Raw genomic sequence first — 24,650 nt, 5'->3', positions numbered from 1 at the left:
TTCATGGGTAGTACCATCTCTGTGATCACATGCTGAGGATACATGCATGATGGGGTGTATGTCATGGGTGGCAGAACAGGGGTGGCAGGATTAGCTCCATGACTAGTGACGTTATGTGTGACTGGAACTCGTTCTTCTAGCAAGCCCACAGGAGCATAATTTTAAAATGCAGCACTGTTTTTTTGGAGAAAAAAAAAGAAAACAATTGTGTAAAATTAAATATTAGACTTGCAAGATAACTTAGCTGTCACTTTTGTCTTTCTCTTATTCAGCATGTTAGGGGATCCGCTTTGACAAAGGTTCTGAAATACACAGTTGCGCGACTGTTGTAATTAAATATTAATTATATTCGGAACAAATTTATACTGTAGTGTCTGCTTAAATTACAAATTCCTCGGAAAAAAATACTTTCACATGCAGTCATTCTTTTACGTCTCTTTGCCAAATATTCTGGAGCTTACATTGATTTAATCTGGAGTTGGTCACTTTTGCACCTTTTGACCTTCTCCACCATAATTATGTGCATTTCATATTGCTTATCTATTTATTCTTTTGTCTTATGTATCTTATTTGATTTTTATATTGATTATGGAAATGAAGTTGAAGTTTATCATTGTTTGAGGGAAAAATCTTCTACGAAGTCTATTCAAAGGGACTTTCCTTCCCAAAATAGCTGAGAAATGCTCTCAGAGTGCGTCTAAAAACAAAATTTTCCAGGGCCCTTACATGGGGCCCCGGCCCCACGCCATCAGGCGCTTCGCTCGCTCTGCTTAACGGGTCACTATTTATTTGCCACCCCAATAGAAAACAGCTTCCACCGCCCTTGCATTTTCAATGATTGTCCCCAAAGATTACCATGTGATCACAAAGATGGCGGTATTCGTGAATTGGCTCCTCCTCAACAACAGTTTCTAGTAGGCATCTGATAAACAAACTTGTATCATATTAATACCATCATACTTCCACCGTACTGCTCCTGCTGTCGTTAGGATCACTCATCTCCTCAGGCATGTTGGACTCCGAGTCCCCGCTCCCAGCATTGTTGTTAGTAGCCAGGTCGGCAAGGCTGCCCATGTTGCTGCCTGAACCGGATGCACCCTGCTGCTTGGCCATCTCTGCCTGCATCTTAAGCAGCATGTCCTGCATCTTACGCAGCTCGGCCTCCTTCTCCTCCAGCATGCGGTCCTTCTCGCTGACCTCCTTGGTGGCAAAGGAGTCCTTCCGGATGGAGTTGCTGATGGGAAGAAAGAACAAATGGAAACAAAGTCTCGTCAAGTACTGATATGAACTCCTCTTAAAAAGAAAGGCATCCTATTTCATCAGAAGAAGCTGCCGTATGGACCTCTTTCACAAGCAACCCCTCATCGGTGTAAAAGAGAGAGAGAGAGAGAGAGAGTTAGACACATAGAAGCCACCATGGAGACACTACAAGTTGTGCAAATAATTTGGTTGTTCTGTAAGGTAAGTGTGCATTCAGTTTCGAACCCCTTGATTGTCTTTTATATGAAGCATGGAGAGAGATGAGATGCTATTTTATGGTGCTGCTGAACAGTGAGTAGAAAATTGTTCTATGTTTTAACCTACAACTTATGTTACAGCAATACTGCTGGCATGGACATGAAGATTTGTTGTTCCTGTCACTACTCAAGCATGCTCCCCCCACCGAGTTAGCGCATATTATCCTGCACTGCTATTGTCTCCAAGAAATAAAAAGAGGTTGAGTTGCCAAAACAAAAAATTATCGTTGGGATAAAAAGAGTTTTTGTTTTAGTCTCTTATTACCCACATAGGCTAGGCCATATTCATTCAGTTATGGGCTCCGTGGAAAGAACACAATGCATGTGCATATTCGCTCTTGTGCGTATTGCACTAGCGCAAAGCTAACTCTGATTTCTCTCATCTCAAGTAATTAAACTTTTGTGGCACCTTGTAACTTTTTCATTGATATGAAACACTGATATGCAGAACATAATATATGCAGAATATAATATATTCTGCATGTTTCATACAATGTAATTGAAAAGACCATACTTTATTGCAGAATATAGCGTGAGATACCATGCAGTTCTTCAAATCATCAAGCAAAAGATTTTTAAAAAAAAACAGGAAAAAGTTTTCAACTCACAGTCGCTCCTGCTTGACGTCAGGATTGTCTGTTTCATCCTGGATTCGCCGCAGTCGGTAGTTTTCATAATGCAGGTCCCGTGTGACTTCTTTCAGATCCTGCATGTGAGTCCTTGCAACAGCAAAAAACATGAAAAAGATATTTGCAAGATAATGCTGTCAATTCTAAAATGTTATCGGCACACACTGTTGCTGATGTAGTAACAGAGAAACAGTCTTCTCAATGGTATGGTTTGAGACCAAGTTTGAAACAGTTATAAAACCGAGGGGGGGGGGGGCTTCCAAATTTGGTTTGCCCTTTAGCAACATAGTTTTATGAGCACTGAATAACTGAAAATTTTTAGCAGGACTCGAACCCACGACCTCCTCCTTACTAGTTCATCAGCACCCGATTTCATCAAACTTTTCGTAACTTACAATGCATCGCAGCGCTGCGATGCATCGTATCTCTACAATGCGTCGCAGCTGCGACGCGTCCTGCAATCCATTTCACAAAACACGTCGTAAGTGCGACGCGTCGTCGTAGGTGTATTTATAGCACAACTCTGTGACTGTTTTATGTCTTTAGTCAGCGTACAGTAAATAGTTGTCTGATATTCAACAAAGCGTCGTCGGATGCATGGAGATTTCTATTGTTACGTCACTAAGTTAAGCAAATTTTTCCTCTGAGGTAAGCATGCCTTTTGCTGTGCTTATGCTTATGGTCTCAATGAAATAGACAGAGGCTCTGTTAGCATAAAATGATGTGCCTAGCCCAGGCTGGCTGGTTCAAATCTGATGTGGCATGTGTACCAAAATTAATTTTTATTTTGTGGAATAGAATTTTACGTCATCAAGATGTAAATGGGTTTTTTTTCTTCAAAAGATATTTTTTTAAAAATGGGGATTGAAAAATAAAAGATGAAAAAAAAACCAGGCAGCACCTAAAAGCAATTGTGTCATGCGCACCCTTATTCAGACTCTTTTATGAAAACTAGAATTGCTTTCTATCAAGTTCTGAAGCTATCAAGATCTAGCTGAAGTTATCAAGATCTTGCTTGGCCAAAGGTAGCAAAGAAGTTAGATTTAGAATTTATTTCCATGATAAACAATTTCTTCGGTTTGGACATAAGTATTTGTGACCAGCTCCACAAAAAAGGGTATTAAGTCGCGCTGAGCATTATTGTGTATGGCCTGCTCAACATTGAGAGGGTGAAAATTTCGTCAAAATGTGATTGTCATTTTTTTTTCATGAATTACATCTTTAATACCTACAGTTTCAAGTTTCATTCACAGAAATGTTGATTTTGATGAACAAAGTGGAAAAAACAACCATTCTGTGTGCATCGTTCTGTTGTTCTACAACAAAGCCAGCTATTTCAAAGCCTGTTTTCACAGTTGTGTAATTTGAACTCCAGGGAAGTAATTAATATGCAAATACGTCGGATCTCCAGAACGGGAGGGGCTATGGAGCTCTATTATATACCAAATGAAAGCTTACATTGTGAGCTTTCCAACCATGTACATAACTCAATTTCACTTTTTTGCGACATAATACCCTTTTTTGTGGAATGGGTCACATTTGGTAATAAATGCTCAGGCTTGTATTCTACTCACCTGATAAGCATGTTCCTCAGTTTCACAAAGTCACAATGTTTGGGATTCTCGACTGCAAAACAATATGTACAATGAAAAAAAAGCAAAACATATTATTCCGTGACAAAATAGAATCTGAACTTTGCAAGATACCGTATTGCATTTTTTTGGTCTTAAAGTGTTGCTGTGTGTTTCACTGTTTCTGTTCAGACTTCTGTTCTTTTCCCCTTACTCCTTTTTTTTCCACTCTGTATTATGATGACCTAAATAAGCTCCATTGTGTTACTAACATGTTTCATACTTCTTGAATCAAGTATATTCTTCAGCATCTACTCAAGCATCTTCCTTTTCAAAATTCCTGTGCAAGAAAACGTTTTCTTCTTATGTCATCACACTCCCTTAATTGCGTACATGGTTTAGCTTTCTTTATAATTTGATCAACTCTCCTTTTTTCACTATGTTTTGAATTTTCAAAATTTCTCTTCACCGAGACAGTTTCAAACAGTCTTTGGACTTTAAAATGTCCAGCCAATGTTTATCTGATTGCTTGTAATGAACTGCAAATAAGTAAGTTTAGCATCTGAGAAAAGCACTGCATATTTTGGAACCAAAAGTCCAAGGTTTTAGTTTGTCTTGCATCCCTAACATTTCAGAGGAAGCTTGGGTGTTGCCCTCTAATGAGCCTTAATAAAGTACTTCATAAAAATTAGAGGAACAGTTAAAGTTAGTAATGGTTTGGCCTACCCTCTGTGATACCCCATGGGTAGAGTCGACCACGAACCCGCTTGCCTCCCACCTCCACCACTGTGTTACTGCCAATTACAGCAAACGGAACACTCGCCTGCAAAACAACACCAAAATTTGGCAATAATCTAACTGAATGTTCATATAACAACTTTGAAACGGGGCCGAATCATAAGTCCGACGTCTCATAGGTCCGACGCCTCATAAGGCCGAATTTCGGACTTATGAGGCGTCGGACCTATGAGGCGTTGGACTAATGAGCGGACCCCTTTGAGACATTAGTTTTAAATAAATGGAAAGGTACCTTTTGGGACTTAAGTTACAGAGACTTAAATTACAGAGCTCGCATCAGGCTTGTTTTTACTTTCTGCTTTCACGATATTGTGAATTTTTAAAGTTTATATAAGATTGATGTTAAAAACTGTACCCCTTTCCCCACTATATTTTTTCTTATTTTTAAAAGCCAAACACAAGAGACCTGATGCAAAAAGAACTTTACACTGAAAACTCAAACAGCATACCTGTAAAACGCTCTGGATGAGACAGATTTGAATTCTTAAATAGCAAATGTCTTTTTTTATGGACATTTGATCCTCTTTCTATATATATTCCAACTAAAAGCCAAAATCCAGAGTTCAAACAAAACTCCAGAGTGTGAACTAGAAAAAGTGAAGAAATTGTTCACAGTTTTGAGAACAATCTAGAACAAAATTTCTTCACACCAACTCCAATTTCAACTTCAACTTTGATATGATACAGGACAAATTGTGGTCTTTTCGTACTTAGTATTATATGTCTTTTACATGTTTTTGTACTGATAACATCCATTTTACCTTCAGCTCCTTGTCTTGTTGTTTGTAATCCTCGTCCTCGTCAGAATCACAGTCGGGGAAGCTGTAGATGTTGATATCTTGCTCTCGAATCTCACGCATCACCTGTCATATTTGAAAAAATCACAAAACCATTTCTTTACACTCACAGGAAAGAGAAGTTTTTAACTCCGTTTTGTTACAATTAAATACTTTCAATTTATTAATGGTATATACAATTAGAGAGCTGTTGTTGAGTGTGGTGTCTGTGTTGTTTATCTATTTTGTATTCGAAGGAGGGGGGGGGGGGTGCGTTGGCAAACCAACCACTCACCAATGATAATTATTTACGCATGACTGGAAGAATCCTACATTTTCTTTCCTGGAATGTTACTTACACATATTGCAAATCTCAGATCTTTTATCTCTGTATGTGTCTACTTCAAAACCTTAACTGGCCTTCCCCCAACAACTTCCTTAGTTTCTGTAACCCCCTTTAAGAAACAATTATATCCCCACTACATTTACGTAGATACAATGATCATAGGCTATACATGTATAGGTTGCTCTGCCCTGACTTTATACAGCATGTCAAGCTCATCAATTCATGATAAGGACATTTTAGTATTTTTCCATTAAATGTACATTTTCGAAAGAAGTTCTCCAGAAAATTATAAACAATAGACAACTTACCCTTTCTTTCAACGTCCTGACTTCAGTCGGTGTTAGACAATCTGCCTTAGCCAGCACCGGTACTATGTTCACCTTGTCGTGAAGTCGTTGCATAAACCCAACATCAATGGGCCTCAATCTGTCCAAAAGGATATATGACAAATATTGACAAAACAGATTAGGAGCAGTACATTTCTAAATTTAAGGCATTAGGAAGAATTTCTTTAGCAAAAGGTTTTTTTGGCACCTTAACAAAAAGATTTTAAATTGAAATGTTAAAAATTCGATTAATTCAGCATTTGAATAAGTTATTCGGTTTCTGCACCAAAAACTAGTCAGGTTTCAAAATTGTGGATTTTCAAAATTGTGAAAAATGTTTATATTTTGGCTAAATCAATAAGATTCAGAATGTATATTGAGTGTTTTTGATTTTGTTTTGTTATATTAAATGTACAGTTTTCTTAATTTGTTGAGTTATTGGGGGAAACCGTTTATACAATTTTTTTGCAGATCACATACATTGAATCTTGAAATTTAATTTTAATGTACATTATGATAAGTAAAGCCAAGTCACTACACTTTTGCGCACAATTGACATGAAGAAACTATGTAGAGGAAGCATTTCATCTTTACAAAACATGATATTTTCCAGTTTTGCATTCCTTGAATGGCCTGGCACCTGAAACGGCCGTCAACATGTAAGCCTATTCCCTTACATACTGGCCTCTGTAATGGAGTGGATTTAGCAATTCGATGACACCTAATTCTCTCATAGAAACCCCCACGGGAATCTATGTATTTGGATTGAGATGCAGGGATGTAATTGAAAACATATTGTGCATTTATAACAAGCGAGCGTACCAGAATCAGTGATGTTTGGCCGAGATTGGTGTGCCTTACAGAAGTGCACCGCAAATTGTACTTTATTTTTTTTTTCTTTGATCAAAATATAGTCGCATCTTTTCAGTAGTAACAAAAAAAAACCCAAAAGGAAGGAAATGGTTAAAGGGAAAATACAACATTTGCAAACATCAAAAAATAAAACTACCAAATCAATTTGAAATACCTTGCTGGACTGTTAGTGAATGACAGTGTAAAGCATCCTGTAAAATCATGGTACCTGGTATACTGTCATTTTCAAGAAAAGTTGTAATTTTGTATCAATTTCCAACGCTGGTCGGCCGACTAGCGTTGGAAAAAAACTGGCTTTTTTTCAAATACTGGCCCCGATTGACCATCGCACTTGTTTGCAATCGATTACACACCTATGAACGGGTACAAGCCAGCTAGACTGGTTCCCTGACCTTACAATTCCCCAATGTATGTAAACTGTTCTGTTTCTTCTTATATGGAGTCAGGGAACCAGACTACAGGAAAATGATTGTTTTTCTCGGTTTTTATAGCATTTTCGAACCCAAAACCTCAAAAAAGTCAGTGTAACTATGTTTGCTATATATTTCCAACCCCCCAATTCCATCCATTTCTGAAAATTACAGCAAAAGCAAATGATGTATATTCCCTTTAAGTGAAGACACTGAGGCTTCAGGCCTTTGATATTATCAGCAATCCATTTGTAAGTAGATTACAGAAAGATATATTCAATACATTTACATGGTTAAAATTTTGAAGAGTTTCTGTTGAAATGTACATGTATCTTCTTGGATATATAGGAAATATGCTGAGATGCTGAAAATGTGGAAATGTATTTTTTTTTAGTTGCTCTTCCACTAACGAATTGTCAATTTGTACGTTTTGTTTTAACGAAAAAAATCTTCTTTATTCCGATTTTAGGAGTCTGCAAACCTCTGAAAAAAGGACTTTCATTTTGCCCACAAATGAAGCCACCCTTCGAGAGCCTTATTAATGTCAGGCAGCATGATAATACGATTTTTGGGAAGAATAAGTACTTCAATTAACTAAACGTCGGTTGATGTTTGTTTTGTTCGATGCCTCATTCAAAAGTGAATAAACATTAAAATTGCTAGGAAAAGAGCAACTGAAAACAAACCCATTCTTTGAGATGAAACTCAAAAATAGCATAGGGAACGTGTGTGTGTTGAAGCGGGAGAATCTTGAAAAAAACTTCTTTTTTTCCAAACGTAGTTCCAATATCAATGAAAATACGTTTCACGTGGAAAGTAATAAAGCGGAGGAATACTAAAACTCCGCCTGTTCACATCCTCTTACCCGTGTCCGTACGGCGAGATAAAGTAGAGACAGCAATGTACTCGGTTGTCCACAATGTTTTTCCGGTTCAAACCGCTCTCGTCTTCGTAATACTGAGCGAACTGGTCTTCAATGTAGTCGATAATCGGTTTCCACCTTCGAGTACAAACAATGAGGAAAAACGGCATCGTCAGTTCAGTATCTTTTTTTAACTTCGATTGGCGGGAATGGTATAATACTCATATCGTGTAACACGTGTTGAAGCTCTTTGGCAAAGGTTGTACCTCGTGGGCGGAACCGAAGTGTCAAGACTCAAATGGAATAGGCAATGATTAATGTTATCTTGAAGAAAACTGTACTGTTCTTTCATATTGTATTTAGATCCCAATAATAAAATGCCGTGGTTTTTTTTGGCGAGTTCGTTGAGTGGCAACGTTGACCAATTTCTGCCTCAATTAAAAAAAAATCACCATTTTAATCAATAATTGGCGACCGTACGTTTGTGATCATGTTTTTTTTTTCGTTTGCTAAAACAACACAACTATAGAGTATCTCTATAACAACTTATTCGACTTTGACACTGTAAGATTTCTGTCGACTTACGAGTTGCTGCAGTTGACGGAGTCCCCAAACCCTGGGGTGTCGACCACGGTCAATCTGAGCCGGACTCCCTGCTCCTCGATGTCGATCGAGTTTCGCTTGATATCTACCGTTCGCTCGATTCGTTCTACGGATGGATTTAAAGGTTGCGTTAGTGCTTATAAGTTGGTATGTCCGTGCTTGTGCATGTGACACCCTGAATAGCAATTTCATTTTTTTTTCAGTATTAGATAAGATAAGGGCTTTTTTAATGAGGTACCGTACACAAAAACAACACACTGTATATCAGATTTCGTTTCAGATGATTTACAATGATTACTTCAAAATTCACTTATATTATCAGTCTTCACATTAAGCGACAATGGATATAAAATACTTATATACTAAAATACTTATTGTTCAAAATATAGTTGTTTCCGCTATAATTCGTTGCCAACTGTATTAATATTTTATACAAGAAAGGGAAAGGATTGCCTGCCCATATTTTTTTAAAGACAAATTTCACTCTATCAAGTCTATCAACAGGGTGCGGTTTAGGTAGTCACTTAGAAAGGATGAAATAATACAGGTGGATTGGCAAGCAATCGTCATATTGCAACAAGGAAAACCAGACATATATAACGTACTTGGGTAAAATACTGCCGGCAGTTGTTATGTTGACCGACATTGGGCAACTTTTGCGAGTGTATATATAACGGAGTAAACCAACAAGCTCTCGTTCTGTCAGTTAATATTCTGCTAAACTTAGGCCTACCTAAAACAGAAACTGATCCATCACCAAAACAAAACCTGAAGTCAGTTCACAGAATCTACCACACTTACTATAGGGAGATATTGACAAAACTATAACACTGACAAACATTAATATTACACCAGGAAATGTATTTACCATCTGCACTTAGCTCCTTTCGCTCCTTGTACAAATCTGTCAGAAACAAACTATTCACTAAGGTAGATTTACCAAGACCCGATTCACCTGTGGGGTGGGGACAAAAAAGAAAGTCACTTTTGAGATATAATTTAAATGTTAGCTTTAGAAGTCACTTGTGTTTACTATTTCTTTCTCGGTTTTATTATCGACTAGAATCAGCTGTGAAATTCGAAGTAGTATTTAGTAATAAAGAAACACCTTTTTTACGAGGAAGTAAAAGGGACAGGACACTCTACAGTCTGCTCTACATTTTCAGAACTGACGACTAAATAAGAATGAACCGTTTCTATTTGACACAAATATTTATAGTACTGTTGTGAGTGTTTCTCGATGTTCATCAATCATTCGCTCATAACGTATGACATGGGATCGAATATTTATGGTATTACAAACATCAGAATTGAGTGATTGCATGATGTGTGGCTGGGGTGAAGTTTTTGTGGCACATGGCTTTGGGCCGTCGTAAAGGAAATATTTACTCCTGCGATTTTTCTATTGAAAGCGTAATTTAAACTGTATTCAATGGGTGTGTGAAAGATTGTGAAACGAAAGAATAACCTCTGTGTCGATTAATTAATGTATGAATTTCAAGGAACAAGGGAAATATTGCCATTAGTAACACGATTTAAATATACAGGAACTAAAATGTTTATTATCATAACTTTACGAGTCGACTCTGACTCTAAAAAGCAATTTCTCGACAATCTCCATTTACTTGAACTCTATAACGTTTCGACAAAAATACCGCTTCTTTTCAAAGTGGAAACTTTCATTTCACTCAAACAACCGATTATATATAACAGGGTTCAGACTGTAACGGGGATATTAAAATAATTTGTCCGTGATTTGCACAGTGGATAAAATTACATTGAAACTGTACGTACGCCTTCTATATCCTTGGCACCCGATTAAAATGTGTGCAAAATCGGAATCACGTTTCTGCATGGGCGTCTGAACTAATTATGATACCACGTTTTTGTAAAGTATTTTTTCTTTTCTTTCTGAGATCATTCTTCCTTTCTAAATGACAACGGACCTGAAAGAATAATTTTACAAGGTGTTTGGCACCATTTTTCCCCGGAGAGTTTCCGGGTGGCAAATGATACTATACTCAGTATTCAAAACACCCAAGCAAGCTGTTGGATGAGGTTGGTCACTGACAATCAATCAGACTTGGTGCGTCTTGCGCAAACAAAATATACCTTAAAAAAACCCAATAATATGTTTTCGACCTTTTTATATTTCTTTATTCTGCATGTAAGCAACGTGTCAGGGAAAAATATATGAAATCCCTGCCTCCCAAAAGGCGTTCTAGGGACACACTCACGATCCTGAATTCTGCCTCAGCATATTCCCTTACATGCCGGCCACTTGTAATATTTTTTTTGCAGCTCGTCCAATCATCTTGAAACTGTTGTTTCACGTTTCATGTTACTGGCGGGAAATATCCACGCGTCTGACACTTTGCGTAAATGACTTTTGGCACAGATGCGAAGGTGTTGACATATCCGTTTGGGTTTGCTTCGTTTTGGGGGTTTTGTCATTTGTCTTCTAAATGCCACTCTCTCATAATCTTCATCGATGTGTCTTATATCCGTGTTCTTACCATTATGATTACCGATTATACCTTCAATGGGATTGCGCTCAAATGCATATAGCATTATAATGGGAATTGTTTCACCATGAGGTTTCTATGAATTAACTCAATGAAGAATTCTTTCGATGGTTTTTATGCTTACCTACAACCATGAGCGTGAATTCAAATCCTTTCTTGACGGACTTGCGATGGACTTGGTCCGGTAGGGTCGCAAACCCCACATACTCCCGACCCGATTGCTGTATATAAATGGGACAAATGCATTTCTTTATATAAAATTTGTGTTATCCATTTATAAATTTTTGCAGCAAACGTGTATTTCTTATTTTTAAAAAGTATATTATTTAACCGAAGAGTGCTCGATAAAGATGCTTCATGCATATAGCTGCTTCTTGAAAATCATCACCAGATATATTCATAAATATCCTCGCGTATATTAAAATCTGTATTCCAAGCTCCCTTTTTCTACAACCGAATGTTGAATTAACTTACCGAGTAACCTGTTTTGAATTATCCGAATGTTGTTGCTTTATCTATCCAATTTCAAAGTAAAGACAATAATTCTCTCCTTTGCACACATTCGTTTTCCTCACAATCGAAGTAATTTATATCTTTCTTTTTTCCAGCGATAAATTTTGATTACTGTCTGAGTGTTTATAAACATCGCATGACCTTCTGACCTTTCGAAGCGGATGACCTAATTTGGCAACAAAATCTAAAATAGTGGGAATGTCAAAATGTCAACTTCGCCGGATGCAACATTTCCTATAATGGCACACGCCACATGTATAGGAAATTCCTGATTTCACTGTATGCCGTTTCCTGACGTTCGAAATAAATCCAGACTGAACTGAATCAATGAGCTATTTCAGCGCAAGAATGTCAAAAATACCCATACATTACTTATTGATATCTGTTTTTACAGACATGTTCACCGGTGCAGATGGCCTGGTTCAGACTCAATTACGAAAAGTCATCGTGCACCTCATGGACCGCTAGTTATAAAATTAGTCAACTTTGACTTTTAGAGCGGATCCCTGAATGAGTGAGCATTATTCGAAACTCAAAGCTACACATAGTTACACAATTTTCATGTCGTGCAAAATAACCGTGTTATATCTCCTTTTTGATTAGGCGTTTGATTCATTTAATGCCCTTGAAATGTGTAGCGACCAAAAGAAATCCGATGTTGGTCTGTGTATAGAATAACTTCGCAAAAAACGCTGATTTTATTGTTCACAAGTTATCATGTTGTAACTACAAAACATAATTCTCTTTTTTTTTTAAAGAATTAACTTGGAATTATCACGATAAACCAACACGCAGGTGATCATTTCCAGACAGTTATGTCAAAGTTCAATCGATTTTGCATTTACATAAAAGCTTAAAGGGGGATTTCTCGTGCTTAAAAAACTTCAATCCCACGCTCACATCCAATAACGATATCTCGCTCGTAAATTTTGTTTCCAAACTGTCAAATGGCCGTGAATGCATCTCTTTTGTTATTAAAAAATTAGAATGTGGAGGGTGCAGAGCTCAGTTATGGGCCCATTCACGCTTGCATGCCGGAAATAAACGCGACTCAATAAAAAATATTTTTCAGTGATCAGTGTTATTGTATGTTGCCTATTGACACATACCTAGAGCTCTCGGTAGTTTTTATTTCCTTGTGCTTTTTTTAAGGTAACAGCGTTTGGTGCCAGTGTGGTTTAGGCAGTGGCTTTTCAAACGCTTTACTGTGCTAAATGTAACCGATACTCTAGATACCCTCTATCTAAATTCCAAAAAGCGTAGCCAGGGTTGCAATTTAGACTGAAAATCGCTCTAATTTTAGATTGAATACTCAGGGAAAGAAAACAATCGCTTCAGTCAAGCCCAGTTAAAACTCGATCTTTTCGAGTTAATGAATGTCACCCTAAAACGTCTCTGGTACCTACTTTCAATCGGTGAAAGTGAATAGTCACTCTTTGGATAAAAGAAAATACCTGAAACAAGTTATGTTATATCGTACGTGGGTTTTGTCAAAAAAATCCAAATATCGTGAAGTTTATTATGAAGCGATCCCATCGAACTAGAGTACTACTTATAAAGAAATCCTGGCGGATTCATTTTTGTTAGAGTTGAAACGTGGGATATTCCCTCGGCTTCATTTTACCAACTGGAGAGAAACCATGTGTAAAAGACTCCAAAATAGATATGGTTCCATGGGAATATTATCCCGGAAGGCAACTATGCCATGTGGTAGGAAGGGCAAAGATCCCATGAAACATACACGGGAAGGCTATGATTCCATGATACATGCATATGGGGATGGGAGGTAAGTGACAAGAGGCAAGTAAGCTAGGATCCCATGAGAAATGGAACTTGAGTCCTATACTGGGGGCTGATGGAAAAAGGCATTTATGGTCTTTTGCAATAGGAAAGGGTATACATGATCCTATGGCAGATAAGATGGAGCAACAACCCAAATAAATTGGAAGGGGAATGGTCCCATCGTACATTGAAGGGAAATGGTCCCATGGTTCTTCTGTGGTGGCTTGGCATCATCTCATGGTAGACGGTGAGATGATTCCATGTGAACGTGGTATAAACGAGAAAGAACAGTGGTCCCGTATAGCAGATGGCGAGAGTCAAAACATTCCATGATGGAACTGTGGGATGAAACTGTTCCATGCGGGTCCCATGTTGGAAAGATGAAAGGATGTGTATAGGCCTACCTGACCACGGTCAAGTGAGGCCCCATGGTAGATGGGAAGGGGCCATGGCCCGATGTTTGGCGAGGACCCATACAATGGTCAATTGATGGGACCAGGGTTGTCGTTACCAAACTACTCAGACAAACTACTAAATATGCCAACTCAACTTCCAGAAGGTACCGGACTACCGGTATAAGGTTAATTAAACTGAGACTCTCAATTGTGGTAAGATCACCAGACACCTTTTCATATTTTAGTAGATTAAGTAACCTTGTTTGAATGTTAACAGAGTGTTTAGTTTGTATTCCATACGGTTGCGTTGATGCCTAACTGCAACCTCATCCGGTGACATCGACTAAAACAATGCTCCATTAACCATTGGTTTACCACTAATTGCGAGCGTATAACTTACACGGGCCACACCATTATCGCTCGAATCAATAATGCTATGTTATACATGTACAAATGATATGTACTTGTATAACGATTCGGTTGCATAACACGAGCTTTCGATTTTATATCAAGTGGAGCCATATTTCCATATAATTATCAAGATAGGTCTATCCATATACGTTCATGTATTATAAGCTTACCTTGTCAGTAGGGAAAAACAGTCAGTTTGCACTTAATGTACACGCTTAGCTGTATATAATGTGAAATGGTGCCACAAAATTAAATTACAGATTCCATCTATTATTTACTGCCATTCCGACGTCAATAATGATGCAATCATGCAAGCATGCTAACCTGAATATCCACGTGAGTCTTCGGCATCTTGTCAAAGGTAGACAAAAACTTGGACGACATGGAAGAAAAGATGCAGCTCCTCTTTAAAAGACGACTTCGCAGGTCAGTAAACCACTCCGTCGTAGTATCCAAGACACGCTGTTTGAGATTCCACACACGTGGAAAAAGTACAGCGAACTAAAGTCCCCCGGACACCTCGCTCAAGAATGTCAGAAAATACAGCCGCGATACAATGTCAAGTACAGTTTGAGATATGTGTCCGAAGGCTTTGACTGGTCCTAGCTTGATGTTTTCTTGTATAGGAGGTACGACTCGATGCTTAATACAGAGGTCTCTGTTTCAGAAGTGACAGTTAACTTGCAGCAGTGTGGATCCTTTTTTCCACTTGCTGATTCTATTTAACAAAATCACAGCCTAGTTGTATTGTTAAATATGTTGCTTGATCTCTTCGGCGTAGAGCTCACAGCAAAATAAACTCCACATCAAGTTTCTGAACGTAATAACCTAGCTGTTATTTCACTTTCGTTGATTCACTCAGTGCGGTCAAACAGCTCGATAGAACAACTTCATAGAGTTTAGAAACTGAATACCGCAACACAGTTGTCCTTCCTCGAATACCTCTCTCTCAACAACGTCGCCAAGCTTCACGCACTAAAAAAATAAATCATATAAATTTCACTTTCTATAGTTCATAGCAGTTGTTACAAACGCATCCCGTCCTTGGTTTAGGCTATACATGGCTGTATTGCTGACTATTAGGCGGCCATTCAAACCAAGCAATTCATGGTCAAAATATTCAATCCATACTTTCATATGCTAATAATTTCTCCTTGTGAACTCCCTGGCCTTGGTCGCTTTCGTCTTCAGGTGTCTTGTTGAATGAAGATAAAAAACCAAAATCCATTCACTCTCCAGAGAGGAAAAACTGGAATCCTTCAACCAGCACTTACACCTCAAGCACGGCAAATAAGATCGTCCTAAATTATCTCTTCAAAATCAGTATTATCAAATATGCACCATCAATCACTAAGCACGAGTTTTTGGATCTTTGCTGCTCCCATGTTGAATCTGTTTCTTTCCAACCGTGGATGCTAGACAGTCGGCGCGTGGATGGCGGCAAGCCAGTGGGCCCCGGAGCTTAAATTGACGGCTGAGGATAGCTCGACATCGACCCCTCATCAAAAGTATTTCACGTTTGGTACTCCCCAAAATAGAAATGATGTCTCGATGATTGAAGCGTTGCTGGTCTGTTGTCACTCCTCTATTTATCCACTGAAATGTCCTACATCTATCCACTGAAAAGTATTTGTGAAATATGTATAACCCACACCCCTAAATAGTTTCATCTTGAGCGTTTGTGGTGTGTGGGTGGTTTACAATGGTTTGCCAATTGTGGTTGTCGATTTGTGTGTTACTGGACCGTGGTTCAGTGGTTTCCCGTAGAATGTCAAGGCTGAACACCGCGTGTGAGAGCTGTCGGAGTTGAGATGTACAGTCGGTTCTATTCAGAGGGACTTTCCACCAATTGCACCTGTATACACCTGTCGTGTATGGCTCATAGTCTATCGGATCTGTGCCAGCCATAAGAAAATGGCCATTCAAATGTGCATACTTCCGGAAATAAAATGTCAACTGTGCACATAACAATCATACAAATGAATATTATACCCCATTTACTATTGGCATTGTTTTCCGTCGTAGAAGATCATTGCATGTTGTAAGTCCATGCGGGTGGTCAATCGAATCGAAGCACTGGCACCGTGCTGATGATGACAGGCGATGTATCGGCGAAGATATTATAATAGACAATATCGGGAATTTGAAAATATGTTAATCGGTTCTGAGGCTGGAATATTATCCTCAGGTCTGCCTCAATATTTGTCCGCGTCTAACTGGGACGAGAATTAGTTTCGTGGAGTCTCTCCGAAGAGTACACATCCCATCTCGGATCTAGTTTCCATAACGCCGCATCCTTGCCTGATGATTGCAGGCCTACACGATTGCAGATGACCCCTTTTTCGTTCGCCGTTCAACCACCCCGTCTCAGTCCGTCATTGCAGCATCTAGCGTCGCTGCTTGTTAGTCTGCCAATCTTGTGTGTGCAATGCAGAGGTTTTTTATAATCGCAGTTATCCCATTCTGGTACAATACTCCAAAAATACCATCCCAGGTATCACAATATTATTCCAACGACAAGCAAGATAACATGTAGTTCATGTCAGGTCAGTAGTGTATTACCCTGCGTTGTGTGAACATGGAATTCCTTCACACGATCGATATGGACTGACCCGTAAAATATATGCTATAGCATAACAATAATATTAGTAGAGCTGGAATTCAATTCATGGATATACAATGCAACTGCGCATGTGTACAACTATTGGACTGACCCGGTTCTGCATTTCCGTTTCCTCATCCTTAAGGAAATCATGCAGAGATTTCACGCTGCCTTGCCCTTGGGCTTTTTTAAAGACGATGGTGTTTACGCATTTGTAATTAAATGCAAACATTTGTTAATTTAAAGTCTGGCATGCTATGCAGTCCTTTCAGAAAAAGTGAATAGGCCTAGTGTGAACCTTTACCAAATTCTGTTTTTCAGTGATCCATATTATATAAGATGGTCTTGTTGGTATTGTCAAATGTCACACATTCAAATTGCATTTATTTCAATTCAATCCCCTTATTTCATGGTTTGTAGTGCCTCTGTACCTCTGTTTCGTTTTACCCAGACACCCTTTATTATTTGCGCCCTTTATTATTGTGTGCATGACAAGATTCCACCTTTAATCCGTCTTCATTGGTGGTTAAAAAAAAACTGAAAGTATTTTCCGTTTTATACGCAATCTCAGGCAGTCCCCAAGACTTTGTCCCTCCCTGGCAGGGCGTCTGATGATTCACTCCCTCATACTTCCCCCGTGTTTCCTGTCTGGATCTCGGGGCAAGACTTCCCCCGTCATTAGTGACCCGAACTATATGAGGATAAGCTAAGTTATAAAGTAAAAAAGTTCTGAGGCCGTGTTGGCATGAACTCTGTGCTGAGTTTCATTACTCAGAATATTTTTTTGTTAGATTGAGAGTTTTCGCTGAATTCGTTGGGTTTATAAAAATCTTAACCCGTAACGTAGATGTGACCCTAACACTCAAATTCACTAAGCAGTGTGTGTGTGTGTGTAACGTATTAAAAAGGCCTATAGCCACGATTTCAGATTTTATAGTATGGCGCCCTCTTCAGTTACACTGGTAGTTACAATGGTACAAGAACAAAGAGACATGATGGATTACTTTCTCTCTATTTTATGTTTAAGTTATTAGTTTTGTATATACCATATCAGTTTTGTTGAAGCGCTGTTTTCCTTCTTTGTACGAATAATAGGTGCAGAAGTGCATCATCAGGTGTGGCGATTATAATGACATATGAAGTATTAAAGGTAATAAGGCCTATACAACATTTGCTTTAGCTGTAATTTTCAGAAATAGACGGATATGGGGGTTGGTATTTTATAGCAAATATTGTTACACTGACCTGTTTAAAGTTTTGCGTATACTGACGCTGGTAAAACCAATAAAAAATTTTTTTAGTCTGTTTCCCTGATCCTACTTCAGACAAAACGGAGCAATTTATAGACGTAAGGCAGTTGTTAGGTCAGTAAATCGGACTAGCTGGCTTGCACCCCTTCACGGATGTGCAACTCATTGCAAACTAAATGTGGACTAACTAAATTTGGTGAAGTGGGAGCAGTATTTTTTTTTAAAAGTCAGTTGTTTGGTCAACGATGGTTGGCCAACCATCGGTTGGAAATTAATACAAAAATTCCACTTCTCTTTAAAATGACAGCATATCAGGTGCCATTATTTCACAGGATGCTCGAGACTATTATTCACTTACAGTCAAGTGAAGTACTGAAAGGGAAGATACAACATTTGCAAACATTACAAAACGAAATGATCAAATTATCAGGAAATACCTTGCTGGATTGTTAGGGATTGACAGTCTAAAGCATCCTGTAAAATCGTGGCTCCTGGTGTGCTGACATTTTCAAGAAAAATTGTATTTTTCCAACGCTGGTCGGCCGACCAGCGTTGGAGAAAACTGGCTTTTTTTCAAAACTGCTCCTAATTTTTCATAACTAGTTATTCCGTGTTTTCTTTGCAATTGATTACACAACTGTGAAGGGGTACAAGCCTACTAGACTGATTCTCTCCTCTCTCATCTTACAATTTCCCAAAGTCTATAAATTCTCCGTTTCATCATAAGTGGGGTCAGGGAAACAGACTACAAGAACATGAATGGTTTTCTTGGTTTTTCCAACATCTACAAGCCCAAAACGTAAAACAAGTCATTTTAACAATATTTGCTATAACATACTAATCCTCCAAATCCATTTATTTCTGAAAATTGCAGCAAAAGCAAATGTTGTACATTCCCTTTAGGTTAAATTTGTTTGATGACTGTGCTTTGGAAGTAAAAAAAATTGTTTGGAAGAACTTATTTGGAAGTTTGTGGCGGTCTAGAAGTATAGACCTCGCGCCCATGTACCTGAATGATCAATATTTCAACAGTATTCTATTCGTGTTTATTGAGCAGTTAAGGAATGTTAATAGAGGTGAGAATGGAGCAAAATGTAAGGAAGATTTGGGGGCATGCCAGTATTAAGCGCTACGACAAAATACCGTACCTTTGGACTTTCTGGTTCCCGTTCGGAGGTTGACGTCCTTCGCCCGAATTCAAACCGATCTACAGCACCTGGGAAAATAAAATTCATATACGAAATATACCACCAGAAGAAAATGTATGTTATTATGGAACCTGATCTGAAAATTCGACACTCTCATTGGTGTGATATTGTCACGTGACTATATACATTTGTACATTTAATGGAGATGTCAAGAGGCTATAGGTTCTCCGTTCTCATGGGGACGATAACAATACAATACTGACTCACTGGGAGAGGATTGTCCTTGTTTCCCCAGACAGGACCCTCTTTAGAATCTCCATGGCTCACTGGGATGATGTTCTGGCATACATGAGAGGCTTTCTATTATGTTTAATACATTTCGCATGCGCTACGTTACGTTCATGGACTATGTACTTCTTTCCTGCTGGTTACATACGAGTTTCCGTTTTAAGCCATTTCGTCTTTAACAGAGCATCGCCAATTGAGTTGCATTGTTGAAGCACATCATTTTTTTTTTGCAACATGGGATTCCTAAAAACATGCAGGTTCAAAGCATCAACCGCCAATTAATACAACTTCATTGAGATAACAAAACGATCTCATCTGAATACTCAGGCTCGAAATCAGTGGTCGTCTTCCTTTGGCCTTCGACAAGATGACACATAATGTACGACCAGCGTTTAGTTCAACTAAAAAGTTTGCATAACTTGAAATATTAAAATTTTGTTACACCAACCTGATATTATTGACATGCGCGACAATTTCTTCCGGGCTGGCTTTTTAGGCAGAGAGGCGCCGCTGTTAGCCATTATCATTCACCGACACAAACAAATCTAAAGCGTCCACAAAAATTGCCAGTATACGTCTTAACTGCGTGCGAGCAGATGGACCTATGAATAACTATAGTACTGTACACTATATAAAAACATGACGCACTTTGTAGCATCACCGTTCAGGTATAATGCTCGTATACCTAATAAGCACATGTAAGTAAACAACGAAACGGCCTCATAGTTTTGAGACAGTTTCAAAAACCATGTTCGTGCAACACCCTCTCGCATCCAGGAAATGTAAACTGGCAACTAAGTGAGCAAAGCTCTATTAATCATTTGCCCAATGTAAAGTCATCATCCGTATGCTTACCCTGCACGTTTGAACCTCTGCCGTCCATGGCTTTTGCAACACTGGCTTTTACAACAGTTTTGAGGCTAACCTCGTCATACTTTCTGAACGGGGGGTTTTAACACTGCCAAATAGCTTGGGCCTTTGTAGAGGGCATAGTTACTGATGCAGGACGAGTGAACCTTTTTGAAGCCGGGGTCAACATGGCTGACAATAACACTTGTAAGTTGTAGTGGGTTATAAAAAACTCTTCAGTCGATTTTATTTACGAACGGTCTTGCATGGGTTGTTGGGAATGTCCCTTTTTGATATACGAGGGCTTAATGCATAACTTCGTATTTAAAGGAGGGCTGACAGTACTAATGATATTTTTTTTTGGGGGGGGGGGAGACGAATCGAGTCTGCTCAGGCATATCGAGCAAGGGTCTGTGAGTGAGCTCTCTTTTCGGCATGGTGATTGGGAAACTGACTATTATAAAAGCACAAGAATACTACAAAATCGTTCTGAAAACGGAATTTTTTGTACAGTCCAATATGTAAATTGTAATTACTTTACTGCGGGGCACGGTTGGTAAATGCTAGGTTCACACATTCCCGATTTTTAAGCTGAATCGCCGCGAATAACAATTCTTGAGTGAATCGGCGGGAATGGTTCTTGGCTGCCTCGGGATGATTATGTTTGTTCGGTGAAAGATCGTGAAAGATCGGGAAGTGCCCCGACAAATTCGAACATGTTCAAAATTGTCGGGTTGATTCGGGAACCATTTTAAATTCTAGGTTTATTCTGGTTGTAGACTTATTCACAACTAATTCGGGAATGTGTGAACCTAGAATCACGTCCAGCGTCCTGGATTACATGTATTAAGGACAATGGTTGTATTATGGCAACAAAGATTACAAATTGTTACAAAACACAGATGTCTGAGATTTAGTCCATCAATCGAGTTCCCACTTTAATGTGACACAAAATGTAAGCAACAAGCTTTCAACAAAGATAGTCCGATACTTGTCATGATTGGTGCACTTGTTTCCGTTTCGGCGCAAGCAATCCCCAACCCTTTTTGAACACAGTAGTGTATACAAATTATAATAATTGTAATAATTGTAGTCAAAAATCTGTTACTTTGGTTTTGCACTTTGGGTAAGATTCTATGGCGCCCTCACGTACTCCACCATGAACTCGCGGATTGTTTACGTATTGTGCGCCCTCTATTGACTGAAACGGGAAATTTAACCAGGAGACAGTAGTCCATTAATTCAGCGATACTGAAAGAATTCCAAAAATAAACCCTTCTAATTGCTATCCATGTACTCAGAATCTAAAGCAGTTAATTTCGATAGATTTCTGCCACTGCCTTCCTCAGTATTGTGTCAACAGAGGGCGTTTTACATTATACATGTATGTCCAATGTAACAAGTACAATGTAATCAAAATGAACAAAACAATTGCGGCTGATTTTTCTGGTTTTCATCTTAATGTTCGGAAGCACGCTACTCACAATTATAGTAGACCTCGCGTTGCCAAAATGCTGTAATTAACACACAATGAAACGGATATGGCTACCCAGCCCTACATCCTCGACATCCACAACGAGAGTTTGCTGCAGTATTGATCCAGATCCAGATACTCGGATGGAAATTTAACGCCCCAAGTATTGCATCGTCCCAGGTATCTAGATGATGAGCCTGCCCCAGTGGCGCACCCAAGGGGGGGGGGGGAGCCCTCGGAAGGCTTGAGTCCCCCCCCCCCCCCCCCCCCCAAGGTTGTCATTTTTTTGTTGGGGGGGTTAAAAAAAAATAGTCCTTCGATTTGACCTTGGTGATAAGTATGTGGCCTATAATAGGGGTGTGAGTGACGCCACCAACGTCAAAATGGTCCGCCCCTCCAAAAAAAAAACACTGCGGCCAAAAATTTGGGGCAACATTGTTTGAACAAAATTAAACGGCTTCTAAAAAAATTAAAAAAAAAATTGTGAGGCCCCCCCCCCCAGCCAAATCCTAGGTGCGCCACTGGCCTGCCCCGACTGTTTCAACAGCAGTTGGGGCCGTTGCTATTGTTCAGGAGTAACACTTGGGTTTGGACAAAGTGATTTCGGATCTACAAATGAATCGAAACCATAAAAATAGACAAGGCCCAAGGTTTGGAAAACCGCTTCAACTACTTTGACTCGTATACTTACTTGTATGTCTTGGGCTTGGTGACGGCCGAGTCCATGACGTCCGAAACCCAGGGGATCTGGCTTGAAATGAAGACATCTTTGTTCGACACCGTCAGAAGTTGACCAGTTGGTTCTCCCAAACAGACTTGCCTCAGCCGACGTGGACTACCATTCAGCGTATGTTAGACAAGGGAGGTTGTGTAATTGGTTTGGAGGAAGCAGATCACTCGGAGGCTATTCTTAAGCGGACAGGAGTGATTAGAACCTATTATTAGAGACCTTCGGTAGATGACTCAACACATACACCACAGTTTTCTTGTTGCATGAGGAAAATCCTCGCTTATATAGAAGACTTACGCGACCTCCTTGGTAAGATCTTTATCTTTCGACGCCAGATTTATTATTTCCAATCATAACAACGCTCGACCTCTCTCTCTTTCTGCTCCTCTTGGATGCACGATTCCTTCCCGAGTTACCTCATCTCTGTTTTAAATTATTCTAAATCTCGAAGTTGAGAATAAGACGATGCTTGATGATGGAATAATGATCACTGAAGTTTCTTTCCCGTGTTCGACCTCTTCATAGGGTCTCGGTTCTCCAGTATGCAGTCCTATCACAGCACGGAGAACCTGTAACCTCTACAGAATGTATCTTTAAGCCCAAGATTTCTTTTGGTCGTAAAATGCATCAGCTTCCGCTTAACGTTAACTGAGCCCATCTGTGATGTATGGTGGCCATCAGCTTGGTCTATGAATATGGGCACAGTGTTAACCTTTTACCAAGTTGACTCACCTGCAAGACAATTCTTGTTGTTTTTGTTTTGTAGAATGCACAGCAGGTATACGTATATTTTTGCCGGTGGTTGCCACTCATGCACCACAGAGATGCAAAGTAAGCAAGTCAAGAAATGTACGATGATCCTGGAGCTTGCTGGAACAAAGTGCTGCCTTGTACCTCACCATCAGACGCTAAAACCACCAGGGGTGACCGAGGCAACTGATTAGACGATCCGTGAAGGACAAAGTTAATCGGCAGCCGCTCGTGAGAAACCTCTCATCAGATCGTCACACCCACCTCACGGCCAATCCTGTTCCTTGCTCTATGTTCCCATCAATACGACCAGTAAGCTTAGCCACGTCACGAACTCGGGCCTGGATTACACCATGGAGGAATGAGGAGAATTGGTGTATTGTGCGTGTGTGATTATGCATACACACAGGTATTGACAGTCAACAGCCTAGCCCTCGAGGCGTGACTCGCTGAGCATCAAAAGCCACTGAGTCCGGCCGGCGATCGTCAACATCAGTGAAATGACATCCTCCTTTGGCCCTTCATTGCTGCAACCCACTCAGCCGGACCAATGCATGTACAACACTACGATATGTACTTCGTCCATCAGATTTAGCAGCAGGGAGCTCAGCCCAAATTGCCTCCCGATGTATAGGCCTACAACACCCCCTCTGTGCCCTTACAATGCGCCTGTAATCTCGGTTTGATGAGAGGATAAGAGATCTGCCCAAGAAGCCGTGAATCAGGAGGACAAAGGATGAGAGAATGTAAGCCTGAGATTGAAGATGGTCCGAGCCCTGTGTGATGAGGCAATTGTCCCATAGCATCACTGTGCGTGAGACCCGGTCCTTTTGACAGGCAGCAGAAGCGCCATGGTGTTGTCGCGCCGTGCAGTCTTCGCATGGGGTTAATGAGTAACTGACATGGCACACAAGACAGCTCAGTTCCCTGTAAATCAAGCGTGCACTGTACATGTATTAACATAAAACCATGGCATCCATCTATCTACCTACCTCTGTACCTGGAATATTTGATGTGGCACACGGGAATATCCTCTCTCTTTGTAGATGCTGATGTCGATGATTAATCGTTTCGTATTGCAGACAGTGCGAACATTTGGACACAATTTTTCGTGACATAAAACCGATGCAAAATCCAAACTAATTCAAACGAAAACAGCTCTTTGTTGAAGGACAAACCGTAACTATACTTAATGTATTGCTTTGGCCCTCAGTCTTGATGT

At 39.5% G+C, this 24,650-nt stretch overlaps 1 protein-coding gene across 5 annotated transcripts; it reads right to left on the bottom strand.

Moving 5' to 3' along the window:
- On the bottom strand, window positions 1–24,650 carry LOC119729982 (septin-5-like). 5 transcript variants are annotated; one of them, XM_038202772.1, is made up of 13 exons: window positions 20,074–20,194; window positions 19,338–19,405; window positions 11,361–11,457; window positions 9,580–9,666; window positions 8,694–8,817; window positions 8,112–8,246; window positions 5,946–6,063; window positions 5,277–5,378; window positions 4,444–4,540; window positions 3,721–3,772; window positions 2,126–2,236; window positions 953–1,234; window positions 1–174 (listed from the first exon to the last, which is right to left on the bottom strand). In XM_038202772.1, the coding sequence occupies exons 1-12, from the start codon at window positions 20,150–20,152 to the stop codon at window positions 955–957; spliced, it is 1,350 nt and encodes a 449-aa protein (XP_038058700.1). In that variant the 5' UTR covers window positions 20,153–20,194; the 3' UTR covers window positions 1–174; window positions 953–954. The 5 variants fall into 5 exon arrangements, with proteins under 5 accessions (XP_038058700.1, XP_038058701.1, XP_038058702.1 ...); XM_038202773.1 differs by lacking the exon at window positions 20,074–20,194 and adding an exon at window positions 22,640–24,650 and having other exon boundaries at window positions 1–1,234; XM_038202774.1 differs by lacking the exon at window positions 20,074–20,194 and adding an exon at window positions 20,481–20,644 and having other exon boundaries at window positions 1–1,234.

This window comes from Patiria miniata, unplaced genomic scaffold, assembly GCF_015706575.1.
Source record: "Patiria miniata isolate m_02_andy unplaced genomic scaffold, ASM1570657v1 HiC_scaffold_22, whole genome shotgun sequence".
Classification (NCBI taxonomy): Eukaryota; Metazoa; Echinodermata; class Asteroidea; order Valvatida; family Asterinidae; genus Patiria; species Patiria miniata.
Note: the sequence above shows the minus strand (reverse complement) of the source record. Positions and strands in the feature narration are given on the sequence as shown.

Coding starts and splice junctions, on each gene's coding strand:
- LOC119729982 (XM_038202772.1), bottom strand. CDS start 20,152: ATGATAATGGCTAACAGCGGCGCCTCTCTGCCTAAAAAGCCAGCCCGG. Junction 19,406..20,073: donor GCGCATGTCAATAATATCAG/GTTGGTGTAACA, acceptor TTATTTTCCCAG/GTGCTGTAGATCGGTTTGAA. Junction 6,064..8,111: donor ATCTCGCCGTACGGACACGG/GTAAGAGGATGT, acceptor CCTTTTGGACAG/ATTGAGGCCCATTGATGTTG.